The following is a 16,413-nucleotide window of genomic DNA, read 5'->3' on the forward strand; positions in this document are numbered from 1 at the left end:
AACAAACCGAAGTGTAAACCGAAGATTGGTACACAAACCTTAGACCATTGGCTTCCAAGCAATTGGTCCAACTTATCCTCTCATACAATCCAAAACTCACAGTTGCTTCTTCTTCTATGGCTTTATCCTTTGCTTCTTCAGCTAGATTCTCCAACACGCAGTCAGGGGTATGTTACAGTGTGTCCTTCACTCCACGAGTCACCGTGAGATGCTGTGAAACCGCGAAGGAGCCTCCAAGACCAAAATCTAAGCTCCAAGTCGGATCACCAATCATCATCGTGGAAGCCCCTAAAGTGATAAAAACAGCCGCTTCTATGCCTTGTCTAAGGGCTAACTCCGGCTTGGTCAAGCCTGGCGATGTTGGAAGGTCTCCTACTACTTCTACATCCATTTTCCAGTTAAATTTTAGGACAAAACTCATACTAATCATCGTATTCATACAAAAGCATATCTTCTTGGTAATTTAAGACAACTAGACTTGTGTTCCTTAACCATTGTTTTTTTTTTTAATTATTGCAGAATCGTGTCGAGAAAACCAAAGGACTTGTGGGCAGTTCGACTCTCCATTGGAACTTATCTTTTAGATTGTAAATATTTCAAAGCTTTAGAGCTTGAAGAGTGAAGTAATGCCACGTTAATTTAACGTTGTATATTTTTAATATAGATACTTGAATATTTAATATATATATATATATATTTCTTACCAAGTCTTGATTAAAGCTATCAAAATTATTTAAAATATCATTTTATAGAATTTTTTCTTAACTAACTTTCAACATTGGCGCCAATCAAACACTAAACGAAATCTCAAAGCTGTTTATTTGCCTTTGTGGTCAACCCGAATCCAAACGGGTACAACGGGTCATAATGCGGGTCACCAACGTTCATAGGCAACTGATCCACTGTCCTGAACCACGTCCTAGCTAGCTTCCCGGTGAATCCATAATCTCCGAACAAAACATCAGCCACTCCCTGACCTTCCGTTCCTGGAAGCCACGCCGCAACCAGAGCGTCGATCTCACTCACGTATGGCTGCATCATCACCGGACGTCCGGAGATAACCACCACCACGCATTTCACCAGCCCGCACACGTTCTCCATTATTCTCGGACCCGGCTCGGCTATGGTTAAGTTCGTGCTGTCTCCGTATCCCTCAGCGTACGGTGTCTCTCCTATGACCACGATCGCGTAATCAAAGTGGCTTGAGTTGACGAAGCTGGTATCTGGATTCTCGTTGTAGACGACTTGCGTCGTTGGATCCACCGTGTTCTTCACTGCGGTGAGGATCGTTGTACCTGCAAAAGTCAATATTAGATTAGTAACGTTCTGTAATGATCTTAGCATGTCTGAGAAGCACTAGAAAGGTCATAGCTTCTGTTATAAGGGATGCAAGAAGCTAATGCGGAAAACAGCATAAATAAATGACACAGAGATATTTAATTTTAGAAAGCTATTTCAGATTTTAGAGTATAATTAGAGACAAAAGAACATAAGATATATATATATATATATATTTATGCCACATATCAAAATTTTTTATTTTCTAAATGATGATTTAAACAAATGAAGAAAGGATGATTCATTTGAAGGTGTGTGTTGTGTATACCTATGGTAAGATTGTTGCTATTGAGGCCTTGCCAAGTGATTGTCCAGCCTCCACATTGGTATCCCAAGTTATCAGCGTGCGTTCCGGCGACAAGGATCTTTTTGGCTTTCTTTGGGAGAGGAAGCAATGGCTCATCTGCATTTTCACCATTCTTTAACAGCACCAGAGATTTCCTCACTGCTTCCCTTGCTAGCTCCCTGTGTTCCTGTTACACGGACCAGAGTTTATCCAATGTTGAGTTGGGCTCTCTGTCTTAAAAACTCATGTTTTTAACTTACAGACCTTACAGCCGAGCTTGTTGGCCAAGCTATGATCAGCCATGGGATCCTCAAAGAGCCCCATTGTGAATTTGACTCTCAAGATTCTCTCCACGGCATCGTTGATTCTGCTCATTGGGATGTGTTTTCTCTTCACTTGACTGGTTAAGTCGTCGATTAACTCGGTCAAGTTTGATGAACCCATGATCTGCATCAGAAGACATTTAATCATATCAACTATCAAGTGCGTTTTATGATTTCAAAACAGCAGTGAAGTTTATGAGACTCACCATATCGATTCCAGCAGTGATAGCAGCATAAATAGAATGTGAATAGTTAGCATGAATAGGTGTAGTGATCCAATCAACACCTAGAAAATCTGAGATGACAATGCCCTGCAAAAATATTTAAAAACCATTTCATATTTTATCTACTCAAAATGTCTTGGTCAAGGCGTCAAGCAGGCATTAATTCTATGATTAGTGGTTACCTTGAACTTCAACTTCTTCTTGAGGAAACCTGTGATAAGTTTCTTATTGGCATGCATTTTCAACCCGTTCAATGACGAGTATGACACCATAACTGTTGCAACGCCCTTGTTTACCGCATCGTAGTAAGCCGGCATGTGAATGTTGAGCAATCCATTTGAGTTAATAACCGTGTCGTTAGCGTTCATCCCTCTCAATGTACCTCCATCTCCAACAAAGTGTTTGGCACAGGCTGCTACTTTGGTCCTGTAAGTGTTTATTAGTTCAGTGTCAACTTCATGAATCTTTGCTTCTCTAGAGATAATGTACTTACTTTCCAGCCACGAAAGGAACACCCTTTTGACCCCTGGGAAGGTCACCTTGCAAACCAGGTATGATCTCAGTCATCTTTTGAACTATTTTGTGATCCTCACTGTAGCTCTCGTAGCATCTCCCCCATCTAGGGTCTCTACACACCTGTTCAAAGTGATTAACTACAACAAACAAACTATGTTTCTGCTTCGGTTCAGTTAAGATTTTAGTACTTACTGCAATACATGGAGCAAAGACATATTGGATTCCCGTTGCTCTAACTTCAAGAGCTGTTGCTTCACCAATCCTCTTCACAAGGTTAGGGTCCCTAACAGATGAATACAACAGTAAGCAAACAATGTCCATCAAGTCACTAGTTAAAAGGATTGTGTTAAGTTCGGAAACTTCCAACTTAAAACCAATTGGCGATAAGTGGATTATAACCATGTTCTTTTATATATTAAATAATTATTTCTCTAGTTATCGATGTGGGATTTCATTTATTCATTAATCGATTCTTTGTGAGAGCTTGCCTGGTGACTCCGAGGCCTACGTTATGGGGGAAAATGGTGGCATTGTACGCATTGTTGTGACCATGAAGAGCATCGATCCCGTAGATAATGGGAATACCTAAGCGGGTCGAAAGAGCTGCCTTTTGAATCTTATTCACCATGTTCACCCAAGCTTCAGGAGTGGCGTTTGGCGTCGGCACGCTCCCTCCACCGCTAAACGCACTCCCTGCACACGTAGTACTGAAAGATTTGAGTATTCGTATAGGTTTTGAACAATTTTCTGCGGTGGGACAAGAATCATACCGATGAAGTATTTTTTAATGACTTTGGTTGTGGCATTGACGCGTTCCACCTGAACCATCTGCCCGAGTTTCTCTTCAATAGTCATATGACTCATCAGGTTCTTGATTCTTACTTCCAATGGCTCTTTCGGGTTTTTGTACTTGGCGTTGGAAAGTGGTTCTTTGTTAGCTGCCACAGAAGAGCAGAGCATGATAAGCCCTAACGTGTGTAGAAAGTAACTCAGAGTGCACATCTTTGCTTCCTTCACTCTCGACACCTGCAGCTGATTAACAATAAAATAATTCAAGAGTGAGTAACCATTTGAGAAGGAGAAGACAAAAAAAAAAGAAAAAAGAAAGAGATGTGAATATGTGATGACGACGACAACGATGAATGTTACAATGTTTTTAATGAGACAATAAAGAGGTTGAGATATTGTTGTCTTGAATGGGAGATACGCACCTTAAGAGGTTGAGAATCTTGTCTATGTTCTTGTATTTGTTTTGATATGACAATATATATATATATATATAGTCAGAAAAAAATCTTTGAAAAATATTGTTTAACTAATTTGCCAGAACATACTAAAAATATTAGTTTGGAGTAACTTATTTTATTTTAAATAATTGATGAGAATAATCCCTTTTTAAGTAGCAATTTATTTCCTTTCATGCGATTTATTTATTTTCAGAGAAATTATTTAGTTGGGTCCATTTAGTATCTTTCTTTGTCTTGGAACAAGAGAGGTCCCGCTATCGTGCTCGGTCCTGGTTCACTTATGGACCCAGAAGAGGAAGAGCACCTTAATAGCTTGTCTTTGTGTTTCTGATGTGAATGGTAACTTACTCTGTTTTTTTTTTCTTTTGAGTGCTTGTGACAATGTTGATTTCATGGTAATGTTTGTAATTTTGTGGTAACCCGCTTTTGTAATAAGCTGCATGTATAAATAACTGATAAACACATCTTCAACTTTTTTTTTTGTTATTTTAAAAAAATCTTATCAGTTAAAAGATATTAAGATCAAATTTCTAATGTAAAATACATTTTTATTTCAATATAATTTAATACGAAATAGATAGGGTATAATTTCAAAGGCTGGTGAGGTGAGCATGGCAATGGTGATTTTTGGTGTTTGGATTCATCATCGTCCAACGTTGCATGTGTATAAGAAACTATTGGTCTCATACAGAGAATAATAATATATAATATAATAAAAAAAGTTATCCATATGATAAAACTCTAATTTAGTCGACAGGCAAATAAATATACCTAATATTAAACTCAATCCAAAGAATAATTAAAATCTTCAAGACAAAGAAAACTCAAAGAAGAGAAAAGAGCAAGTTGGAAAACCCAAAGAATTTAGCCTTCGTTTCTTCAAACTAAAACCAAATCAAACAAAACTCTTTGCTGTCTAATAATCTTCTTCACCTATAAAATCATTTGATATCTTTCTCTGCCTTTCTCACAAAACAAAAGACATTACTTATAAACCAAAGTTTTCTAAGAAGAGAAACTACAAAGTAAAAAGAGAATGGCTAACTTTGGAACGGAACGAGTTTACCAAGAATTTGAGCCTGCAACTAGATGGACCTCTGAACCAGACGCCGAGATCCTTGTCGCTGATCTTCCAGGTTCTTTTTCTTCTTCCTCTTTTATTCACTTCTCTGCATTAAACAAATAGAATATAGAGATAATTAGTTAGATAGCAGGAAGCAAAGCAAATCTCATAAGCATTATCTTCTGTGGTTAGGGTTTAAGAAAGAACAAGTTAAGGTGGCGGTAACCTCAACAAGGAAGCTAAGACTAACAGGAGAACGTCCAACAGGCGGAAACAAATGGATTCGTTTCCACCAGGAGATTCCCGTTCCTTTGACAGTTGACATTGACTCGGTTTCAGCTATGTTCAAAGATTACAAACTCTACATCAGACACCCCAGAATCAAGACAGAAACCCCTCAAACTAAGCCACCAGCACCGGTCAAACCACCGGTGGTCGCAAAACCCCATGATCAACATGAGGCAAAACAAAGCCATGGTTCTAAGCCAAACGATCAGCTGAAACATGATGCACAGCAAAAAGCAGGGGAAGTAAAGAGTGGCAAAGAGGGATTAGCTAGTGAGCCTAAAGGAACTTTGAGTTCCAAGGATCATGACGAGAAGGACAAAGTTGGAGCCAAATGGTTCGAGAAGTACAAAGAGTCAACTGGAAATATGGTAAAGGAAGCTAAGAGCAAACGACAGCTACTTTGCAATGTGACTGCTTCGATTGTATTGGTTCTACTAATACTACTGTATGCTAGAAATGCAGTACGTTCATCTCTTGTGTGGAACTCTGAGGAATGAGTTACATTAACGTCTCATGATGTATAAGATTGCTTATGCACAGAAAACAAATAAATATTTGATAATTACCCTATTTATGTATGTACACAAATTTGATAAGAAAATGAAAACTCCATTTTACAGATTTCTAATTAGCCTTAGTGAAACTTAATAAGAACTACAAAGTACCCTACAAGAATTGCTAAAAAGTGGAAAAATTCTACAAACTATGATTAAGTGTCGTTTTAGTTTTTGAATTTTGTACCATTATAAGTGTGATTTTACATTTCAAAGAAAATATTAAATAAATTTTCCAGTTTTTACCCTTATTTTTAATTCATTAATTAATAAAATCAAATAAAACAGTGTATTAAATAGGGTTAAAATAGAAAAAATACTAATTTTCTTAATCTTTGTGGAAGTAAGACTTGATAGCCTAACCAAGTAAATAAAAGAATTAAGTGAAAAAAAAGTGGCAGTATTAGCAAACTTACTTGTGGGAAGGCTTTAAGACTTTATCAGCTCAGAGCGGACTAGCTTGGCAGCAGCAACCATGTTGCTAAGTGCGGATTTAACTTCAGAGTACTTCCGCGTCTTTAAGCCACAGTCAGGGTTCACCCAAAGGACTTTGCTGTCCAGAACTGCAAGCATCTTGTTGATACGCTCAGCTATTTCTTCAGCGGATGGGATACGAGGAGAGTGGATGTCATAAACCCCTGGACCGATTCCGGCACAGTATTTCACTCCTTCTTGGAAGACTGATAAGAGCTTCTCATCTGAACGTGAGTTCTCAATAGTGATCACATCAGCATCCATGTTTATGATTGAGTGGATGATGTCGTTGAAATTTGAGTAGCACATGTGAGTGTGTATCTGCATGAAGTACAAGAGAGCATGAATAAATTTAGTTATGTTCCGTAGTTCAGTGATTAGTTCTAGGCCTGTGGGTTCGGTTTCTTCTGTTAGTTAGGATTGGTTAGTTCGGGTCGATCAAAATCTGGCCGAAGTGAACCGAAAAAAAATTCGGTTCGATTACAAATTTTGTTACCAAAGTTTTTGGTTTTCGGTTAAATTTTTGGTTTAAATTGCATAAAATTCGGTTATTTTAGTTCGGATTTTGGTCAGTTCGATTTGGAATTTTTGTTAAAATTGGTATTGTTTGGTAAAAAGTTTTTTAAGAAAACCGAATTAACCGATTACCGAACAGAAAACCAATTTTTTTAGTCGTCGAATCGAACTAAACCGAAAACTGAACTTCAGAAACCACATGAGGCTCAACATACTGGTAAAAAAATATGATTTCAAGTGGAAGTGAGAAATAAGGTGAGATAAAGATTGACCTGAGTAGTGTCTTGCACATCACAGTTTGTGATTCTGAACGCGTGTACGGCCCAGTCAAGGTAAAACTCTTGCTCGGACCTCCTCAGCGGCAACCCCTCTCTTAATGCAGCTTCATCAATCTGAATCACAGTGATACCAGCCTTCTCAAGGTCCTCCACCTCATCTTTGATAGCAAGTGCAATTTGAAAACACGTCTCATGCCTATTTAACATCATTAACAAGTGAGAACGAACACCATATAGAGTGAAAGAGAATTTAATAGGCTTTAGTTGTCACACACCTGGGCTGGTCATTTCTAACAAAGGACCAATTGAGAATTGTAACAGGGCCAGTGAGCATCCCCTTCATAGGATGTTGGGTCATCTTCTGCGCCATTGACGACCAGAAGACAGTCATTGCCTTTGGTCGTGTGACATCACCGTAGATGATAGGTGGCTTGACACAGCGGGAACCGTACGATTGGACCCACCCGTTTGATGTGAACGCAAAGCCAGACAGCTGCTCACCAAAAAACTCCACCATATCGTTTCTCTGCAAGACTATGACATATCAGGAAGGTAAAGAGGGTAATAGTTCGAATAGTAAGCCTAGGTTTCAGTATATTTTCCACCTCTGCCTCCCCATGCACCAATACATCAATCCCAAGCTCTTCCTGAAGCTTGATAACCTTTTCAAATTCTACTTTGATAGCCTGAACATAGTCAATATCTGATATCCTGCAATTGCATGAATATTAAGTTTAATGACAAAGTTACAATTTTTCAGATAAATCATCGGATTAGATAGGCCTACTTTTTGGCCTTGAACTCTCTGCGTATTCGTCTGAGATCTGCGGTCTGAGGAAAAGATCCAATTGTAGTTGTTGGAAGAGCAGGGAGGTTCAGCTTCTTCTGCTGGGATCGTAGCCTAGCACTTACTTCTGTAGAACGGCGGTGATCAGATTTCTTCACTGCAGCAACCTGAGTAAGAAAGTAATTAAAGATACAAGCTCATGCTAAAAAAAACTTAGAAGAGCTATTTGTTAGAAAACCCCTTACATCCTGCTGTACAGCGGCATTTGTCACCCTTGGAGATGATCTTCTAGAAGCTTGTCCCATGGAATTAGAAGAAAACAATGCCTACAAAGGAGGGCCAAGACAATACAAAGCTGAAGGTTAACAATCCTTGAAGGTTCGAAATATACAAATGTGCGCCTTACCTCATCCTTAACTCCAGAGAATGATTTAGCAAGTGCATTAACTTCAACAACCTTCTGTGCAGCAAATGCAAGCCATGATTTGAGTTCTTTATCAAGTTTAACTTCATTCACCAAGTCCACAGCCGTATGGAGCAGAGAGCACGAAGTAGAGACTACAACTTTGTCTGCAAAGAGAAAGAGAAAGATTTATATTTTTCTGAAGCTAAAGCAGGAAAAAAAAAACAAAAATGTTATTTACTGATTACCTTTGCCAACAATCTCTTCAAGAGACTGTAGTGTCTTGAGTGAAGCAGAAAGATCATTGGCCCAAATGTTCCTTCCATCAACAACTCCAGCGAATAGTAGCTTTCCACGAGGAAAACCCCCTTTGATCAAATCAAGAGTCTCCAGTCCACGGACAAAGTCAAATCCAAACCCAGTTACACACTTCAAAGAAGTTAACGTCTTGTACGCTTCAGCAGGAACGTCTGCGAAGTATGTGGCGATAAGAACATTCAGCCCCGCCAAAGATGACTCCATGTGAGAGTAGGCATCCGAAAATGCCTGTAATTGGTTTGTGTCGAGATCCATCACAAGTATAGGCTCGTCGAACTGAATCCATCGTGCGCCAGCAGATTTTAGATCATCAAAAACTTCTCTGACAAAAGAAATGCCACATAAACCAGTTAAGGTCTTGTGCACTATCCGAAAGTGTATCTATATACTTGTATCGTCTAGCTAATCTCTAACTTTAATAATGTTCTTACTTGTATATGGGAAGAATCTTGTCAATCAGAGAAAGAAGGCAGAAAGATTTATCAACACCCTTTGCTGGTTTCGACAGAAGCAAGTAGGTGATGGGACCAATGAGCACAGGAACTGTGTCTATGCCAAGCTATACCATAAACAGCCAAAAGCACAGTTGTGAGTAAGAGCCTTGGGGAAAAAGATGAAAGCTGAAGAGGAATATAAAAGAAAAAGTAATACCATGAATGTTCTATATGCCCTTATTAAAAGTACAATAACAGCTTATTGTTCTAAAAGTCGGTGTAGACGGCACACCTACACGTCCGACTAGTATTTAAAAAATCGGTATAGGCGTTCGCTTAAACATTAATCTTCTATAAGAGGCCTAGCCACTACCTAGCGATTTCCTGAACACTGCAGCTTAACAAAAAGCTATGAACTGAGAAATGTTCAAGTCAACTTACTGCTTTAGCCTCCTTAAATTCATCAACAGCCTTATGAGATGCATAGGAGAATTCAACATCAGGACCCAACTCAGGAACAATGTAATGGCTGTTAAAAACTTTATTAGCATTAAAAACAAACATTATCTACAAACATGGGAAGAAAAAGAGAATCCATCACTTACTAGTTTGTATCAAACCACTTGGTCATTTCCATAGCAGGAACAGAATCGTTTCCACGTGCCATGGAGAAGTAAACATCAAACCCAATCTCACCGCTTTTCCAACCATATCTAGAGGGAACAGCACCAAGCATGGCTGTTGTATCCAACATCTGATCATAGTATGAAAAAGTGTTGCTGGGGATATACTTGATCCCTGCATCAGCCATGTGTTTCCATATGGAGTTTCTCAGGTTAGCAGCAACGGTTTGTAGATCGTTAGCAGCGGTTTTCCCATCCCAGAAGGACTCCAATGCAAACTTGAGCTCTCTCTTGGGTCCGATACGGGGATAGCCAACGATGTGGGATGACATTGCTCTATTCAGTAAAAAAAAAATAACAACTTGATTAGAGAATTACATACAAATAAATAATACAAATGGATGACAGGTAACAACAAACTGATACTAACAGTAAACAGAGCAAAACCCAAACATTGAGCAAAGAGACCAAAGAACAGAAGCTAATCACTAAAAACCATAAGAGAACACATTCATCAACCTTAAAGTAACTCTCTTTTCATTGAGTTTGTGAATTCATAATTATTTTTAATTAAATTATGAAACCATAAGGAAAATAAATAGAGCTGTAAACAACCTAACAAGAGAAGAAAATGAAAAATGAAACCTGACGAGGTAGAATCCGTGACGGCGGGGACGGCGAGAAGCGGTTGCAAAAAGGAGAGACGGAGAATAGGAAGACGGTGGCGGAAGAGAAGGAAGGCGTCTTGGAAGCGAAGGCAACGGCGAGACTCTCTGAAGAGCGAGCTGACCCATTCCTTATATGTGTTTAAAACTGCTCTCTCCTATTATTTCTGTTCACAGTGCCCGGGGAAGAAGGAGACTCTCACACACACCACTATCTGCATTTCATTTCCCAGGTTTTTTAAGTGATTTTTAATGCAATAATTATCATACAAAAATAATTCTCAAATCGATTATTATATTTTTAACAAAACTGATTTATTATAAATTGTAAAAAAATTATTATGATTATGTTATTGGTTTATATATTTTGATTAATTTAGAAATTCATATAGTATTTATAAATTCAAGTAAAATATACAAATCCGGAGGTTTTCTGTCAGATTTGAGTCTTTGTATTTTTTACTAAAAAATTCAAACAAATCCATTCAAATCCATTATAAAATCAAATATATTAGTAAATCCGTACGATTGAATAACACTTGATTTGATATTGAATTTATGAATCATTAAACCAATAACACATGATTTTAATACAGATTTGAAAATCACAGAACCAATAACACTAGATTTAGTTCGAATTTTCAAATCTATTAAAATACAACAACCAATAACTCCTACTTATAAAAATTCACATTTTACATTTATTTCCATCACTTTACTGGTTTATAAAATCCACATTTTGACAGTTTTACTTGCATTATAATAAAATTTTCATATATATATTTTTCTAATAATCTTCATAACTAAAAAAGTACTTATTTTTCCAGATTTCTTAGTGTAAAGCATTAATAATTGATATTTCCAACATTTTTTTTTTCTCATTTAAGCGTGAGACAGTTTTACAGAAAGTAGACATTATTACAAAGTTTACAACAGAGTCTTTAGCATCACCATATAGTTGGGTTTTATTTATGTAACTCAGTAAAACGTCTCAAAAAGTTCTACAGTCGCTTGGGGCTTTGATTTCACTGAGGGGTGAAGCTGGGAAGTTTCAGTGAGTACAAGAACAGCCAGCATCTTTCGTCTCTTCTGCTCCCTCGTAGGCCGCCTTATAGCTTTTGTCCCATGTATCAGCAGCAGGTGCGGGGCTGGCTTCTGCATGAGGTATGTGCTTCGGATGTTTCTCTCTCTTGTCTCCTTTGATCTGCTTTAGAGCGTGTTTCAACGCTGGTAACAGTGCCTCCATACACTCGGCCACTGCATTTGGATTCCCGGGCATATTGATTATCTGAGAGACCAGAAACAACTAGAAGCGTGAGTGGTGACAACTTTTAGAGATGATAATACCAATTTGAACTTAGAGGTGATAATACCAATGTCGAGCCTCTGATTCCTGCTGCAGAGCGTGAGAGCATCGCAAATGGCGTTATCTGCTCACAGAGAAAATAGCAAAACGGGATCAGGTAACTACTACTCACCGCCACTCTTTTCCAGGATGGAGAAGAGCAACAACCATTCAAACCAATTTAAAAAAATTAGTAACCAAAATCAAATCTGTATGCATCGTTTCCGTAGAGATCAGTTTGGGGTTGAGTTAATGTTTTAATATCCTTGATAAAATTAAGTTCCTGGTTGGTCCTGTTTTTCGAGTAAAAGACAAGAAGGAACAAGTACTTACCTTTAAGCTCTCTTGCATCATAACAAAGAGAAGACCGGGTGTTTCTCTCTCGATCACTTGTTTCGTTGCTTCAGGTGTTATATCTCTTGGAGTGAAGCCAGTACCACCTAAATGCAAGAAGCAACTCCATCAAAATATGATTACCAAATCCACGATACGTAACTAGATGTTTACATACCAAGTGTAAGAATGAGATCTATTTCGTCAACATCGCTCCATTTCTGAAGAATGTCTTTGATCCTTTCAACTTCATCGGGGACAACAGCTGTTGCAACTACCTTCGCTCCTCCCAGTTTCTCAGACGAGGAATCAATCACTGATACAGCCCTGGGCCCACTGCACGAAGAAAAGTATCATCACACTTACTCTGAAGTAGAGAAACCAGGGAGAAAAAAACTATCAAGAAAGGGATTAAGTTGTTTATGCGGAATGGCATCAGGATGAGATTTTACCTACAAGATGTAGCAAAGCACTGTGGTGCTTCCTTGTCTCACTATGACAAGGAGCAATATTACTTAGCGTGTTACTGTGGCATCGAATTAGTGACCTCACCAGAATAACGAACTGGAGAGATGTATCTAGATGCTCTTTCTTTATCGAAATTTTTAGATAAGTCTTAGAATAACTTCTCACTGTATTTTATTCTAGAGGAGGAGGTTAACAGTAAGCATACCTTCGATCAGGTCCAGCCCCAGCTGAAACCGTATCACTGACAGTAAGAATAGCCACTTTATAATCAGGCCCCGGTACTTCATTGTTCTTCATTTCTTTCGTAATAGATTTTGGTTCTGATAATGAGTTTTTTTTATCTATAGAGAAGCCACTGATATCGGAAACGATTACAGCTGATACAGAAGTTCCAGCAGAAAGCACTTTCCCCGTAGCAGGCAACTCCAACAGAGCATTAGCCGACCTCATACTTAAAAGCCGACTGCTCATCTGATGTCCTGTGCTCTCAGCAACAAATCTGACATCCAGGTATATATTATTAATCTATTTAAGATAGTAATACGTAATGCAACTTTCAAGAAAATCCATGACAGTCCACCTAGGTTTTTGACTCAAAAGCAGACTTAGTTATGAAAAAAACTCACCCGGAAGTCCCTGATCCATCGTTCTCTTTCCATTTGATGATGGCTCGATGAAACTCCGGACGAATGGAATCTGACTTTATGGGCTGCTGCAGTCGAGCTTGCACTCTGCACAAAGATTAGACGGTAATCTACCCTTTCACTGATGATCAAATTAAAGGAATTCATTAACAACAAAAAAAATTAACTTCGGTAACCTCAGTGGATGAGGGCTTGTCCATCCTGCAAGCTGGCGGATTGCAGGCACAACAAAGAGATTGAAACAAACTAAACAGCTTACAGGATTCCCTGGTAACCCAAATGCAAGGACTGTTTTCCCCATCACACTTTTAGTTGGTTTTGCACTGATCTCAGCAAACGTCAAAGGTTTCCCAGGTTTCATTAATACCTGAAGCAAAAATTATATATGAAATCTTCTCAGTTCGATCTGTATATCAGACTAAACATGGTCAACTTGTTGAGCTAGTTGAGAAATCAATCAGAAGAGGTGGATAAAAGACTGTCAGAAAACATAGAAGCCATTTATTCTGCTTTTAAGTACAGAAAGAAATAAACTCCCCAGAGATGATTGAGGAAACTAATACTGCTTATTACCTTGCTGAAATGTACTTTCCCTTTCTCTTTGAGCAATGGCTTGACAAAGTCCCTGTCTCCCATTGAAACACCACCAGAAGATAAAATAATATCGACTCCAGAGGATATGGCTTCATCCAAAACTCTCTCAAGCTCTTTTCTATCATCTCTGACGATTCCGAGGTCAACAACTTTGCATTGTTGCTGCATCACTGCTGCTACTAACATTGCTCGATTCGAGTCCCTAATCTGCAGAGAGCCAATTGATTAGCCACTAAAGTAATATTGGGGTCCAAGATTTCAGAGAAATCTACATTCTGCATAATACCTGACCACGACCTAAAGTCCCAGCTGTCGGCTCGACAAGTTCATCCCCAGTAGAGAGAACAGCAACTGTTGGCATAGGGTATACCTACATGGAAGTTTTTTTTTTTTTGTTTTGGACAGTCACAGAACTTCTAGTAAATTTGTAAATATAAAAACTGATATACAGCAGCAATACCTTCACCAAGGTTACTCCTGCAGTTGCTAACAAGCCAATTTCTGAGGCACCAATCCTTTCTCCAGTTTTTAGAACAGTTGCATCTTTCTCAATGTCACAACCCTAACATATAAGTTGAATGAATCTTGTGGAACTCTCAAACAATAATCAACATAAAATGATTCCAAACAGCTGGAAAACCGCCATTTCATTAACGTTTTAAGTTTGATGGTTGATAATAAAGTATGTTAATTCAAGTACATATCCTGATATCCAAACCTGAAACGTTATCGTGTTGCATGCATCCTAAAGTTTATTTAGAACAATAAATGGAAATGCACTAAAGAGAACAGTACGATAATACAACTATTTAGCAAACAGTCAAGGAGGCCAAAGATATCAACTACAAGATTGGTTATATAAGGGGGAAAAAATGAAACATACCACTCTACGGATGTCAGTGCCTTTCTTGGTTTGAATCAGTATTTTGACTCTTCTTGGCTCAGTTGAGACGTCTCCAATTACTTCAGTGTCCTCAACTTGGACAACTGCATCGGCACCATCAGGTATAGGTCCTGAAGAGCAACGTATCAAAGACAGAAAGGGTTAAAATCAAAGAAAAAACTACTTCCCAGACACTTCCCCACGCAGATACTACCAAATGGAAAACTGTAGTTATTTAGTGAAAATGGATAAAACATAAAAGTCAGGTACAAAGTTATCATATGAGCAAATGATATAAATCATGAGTAACTCTGAATGCAATTATACTAACCACCAGTTGTAACATAAGCCACAGTTCCAGGAGTAACAGTCACACCCAGGCCATCATTCCCAGCTCTTGATTCTGTAATCACCGGGTACTCTCCAGGACCATCTGACGCAACAACCGCGTACCCATCCTAATCAACATATATAAAACAACCATCTCCAGTTATTCAAGTACTCTCTCTCTAGGTACTCATCACCAGATGAGCATTTCTCATCTCTATATTTCATAAACGTCCCCAAATCAAACATCTATCAGAATAAAATAGAAGACACCTCTACTGAAATCAAATCATACAGTTTACACAAAGTCTCAATACTAAGCATATTCAACCTCACTCGCACTAAAAAAAAACTAAAAATGTTCATTTCAAATCAAGTGGATATAATATTCTTTAATCTCCTTATGGATTCGTTATAGATTGAATGCTATTCACCTTGACGGAAGCTGGATACGGAGGCAGAGGATCCGGAGCGCGAATATCTTCCGCCAACACTTTCCCAAGCGCTTCCTGCAGCGATACGACTACGGGAGGCAGCCGCTCGGAGACGCTGAGTACGATCCTAAGAGCTTCCTCCGTCGGTATCATCTCCGTCTTTTCGTTGCTGCCACAACAACCTTCACTAGCATCCATATCTTCGCTGTTTGATTAGAGAGACGACAGGTCACTTGAAATTCCAATATGAAAGGTCAGAGAGGCGGAGAGCAAAGTTTGACGGCTTGTTTGGCAATCGGATTAGATCTGACTTTCATTTGGAAGATTAGGTTTGAACCGGTATTTTTAAACATGGACCAGACCGGCGGTAGCACCTAAACCGTAAACTGTAACATATTCGGGTAGGTATGGTAGATAATATATTCCAATAATTAAACCGATAAGAACTGTAGTAATTCAAAAAATTACAAACAATCAAATAAACCAGATAAAACCCAAGCCAAAATCATTTTTATATGCTATTTAATTTTAAAAGTTAAGATTGTAATTTTTTAGTTTGTTATTCACTTTATTTGTATTTGAATTTTATTTTATAATTATTTGTAATTTTAATTATGTATTTCAATGTATTTTTGTTATTGTCTAATTTTATGTAATTTTACATTATGTGAATAAATAAATAAATATAGTTGAAACAAAAACTCTGCAACTTTTTGAATGAATGGTATTTTTCATATATTCAACTTTTTAGATAATCATAAAAAGAAATTAAGATAAATAACGAACCATATAAATTTAGGGTATGAATGGTGACCAGAGAACGGCGAGGAATAATGCATTACTTAACGTTCCTGAAAAAATTCACCATTTAATAATTTTCTCTCATTCCTTTTCATTCTTTTTTTTGTAGAGAATTAAAGAACAAAATTATTCCTTGATAAAATTGATAAGGAACAACTATTCCTTTTCATTTCCACTATTTCATTCTCGAACATTCATTTTTTATTCGTTCTTCTTGTTTTCTGAAGGGTCACCAATCAGACCCTTA

The 16,413-nt window shown here is 38.0% G+C and overlaps 5 protein-coding genes across 5 annotated transcripts; 2 read left to right on the plus strand and 3 right to left on the minus strand.

Moving 5' to 3' along the window:
• The first annotated feature begins 23 nt into the window (after positions 1–23).
• Positions 24–734, plus strand: LOC103856473. The gene is made up of 2 exons (XM_009133579.3): positions 24–367; positions 520–734. Exons 1-2 carry the CDS (start codon positions 117–119, stop codon positions 620–622), a joined length of 354 nt encoding a protein of 117 aa, XP_009131827.1. The 5' UTR covers positions 24–116; the 3' UTR covers positions 623–734.
• LOC103856474 (beta-glucosidase BoGH3B) lies at positions 666–4,095 on the minus strand. Its single transcript, XM_009133581.3, has 10 exons — positions 3,899–4,095; positions 3,458–3,719; positions 3,176–3,380; positions 2,880–2,970; positions 2,665–2,807; positions 2,354–2,597; positions 2,154–2,258; positions 1,889–2,071; positions 1,607–1,811; positions 666–1,295 (listed from the first exon to the last, which is right to left on the minus strand). Exons 2-10 carry the CDS (start codon positions 3,687–3,689, stop codon positions 808–810), a joined length of 1,896 nt encoding a protein of 631 aa, XP_009131829.1. The 5' UTR covers positions 3,690–3,719; positions 3,899–4,095; the 3' UTR covers positions 666–807.
• A 598-nt stretch (positions 4,096–4,693) lies between these two features.
• On the minus strand, positions 4,694–10,608 carry LOC103856476 (5-methyltetrahydropteroyltriglutamate--homocysteine methyltransferase 3, chloroplastic). Its single transcript, XM_009133583.3, has 13 exons — positions 10,318–10,608; positions 9,655–10,008; positions 9,491–9,578; positions 9,047–9,174; positions 8,546–8,937; positions 8,301–8,464; positions 8,140–8,220; positions 7,895–8,061; positions 7,713–7,818; positions 7,383–7,633; positions 7,102–7,303; positions 6,256–6,634; positions 4,694–5,103 (listed from the first exon to the last, which is right to left on the minus strand). The coding sequence occupies exons 1-12, from the start codon at positions 10,464–10,466 to the stop codon at positions 6,269–6,271; spliced, it is 2,448 nt and encodes an 815-aa protein (XP_009131831.1). The 5' UTR covers positions 10,467–10,608; the 3' UTR covers positions 4,694–5,103; positions 6,256–6,268.
• Positions 4,828–5,906, plus strand: LOC103856475 (inactive protein RESTRICTED TEV MOVEMENT 2). Its single transcript, XM_009133582.3, has 2 exons — positions 4,828–5,070; positions 5,190–5,906. Exons 1-2 carry the CDS (start codon positions 4,971–4,973, stop codon positions 5,780–5,782), a joined length of 693 nt encoding a protein of 230 aa, XP_009131830.2. The 5' UTR covers positions 4,828–4,970; the 3' UTR covers positions 5,783–5,906.
• A 574-nt stretch (positions 10,609–11,182) lies between the features above and the next one.
• LOC103856477 (molybdopterin biosynthesis protein CNX1) lies at positions 11,183–15,641 on the minus strand. Its single transcript, XM_009133585.3, has 13 exons — positions 15,366–15,641; positions 14,936–15,062; positions 14,605–14,735; positions 14,182–14,283; positions 14,008–14,091; positions 13,701–13,928; positions 13,304–13,494; positions 13,110–13,214; positions 12,689–12,982; positions 12,194–12,351; positions 12,016–12,122; positions 11,711–11,767; positions 11,183–11,625 (listed from the first exon to the last, which is right to left on the minus strand). The coding sequence occupies exons 1-13, from the start codon at positions 15,561–15,563 to the stop codon at positions 11,389–11,391; spliced, it is 2,019 nt and encodes a 672-aa protein (XP_009131833.1). The 5' UTR covers positions 15,564–15,641; the 3' UTR covers positions 11,183–11,388.
• Between the last annotated feature and the right edge of the window lie 772 nt (positions 15,642–16,413).

Source organism: Brassica rapa, chromosome A03 (assembly GCF_000309985.2).
Source record: "Brassica rapa cultivar Chiifu-401-42 chromosome A03, CAAS_Brap_v3.01, whole genome shotgun sequence".
Classification (NCBI taxonomy): Eukaryota; Viridiplantae; Streptophyta; class Magnoliopsida; order Brassicales; family Brassicaceae; genus Brassica; species Brassica rapa.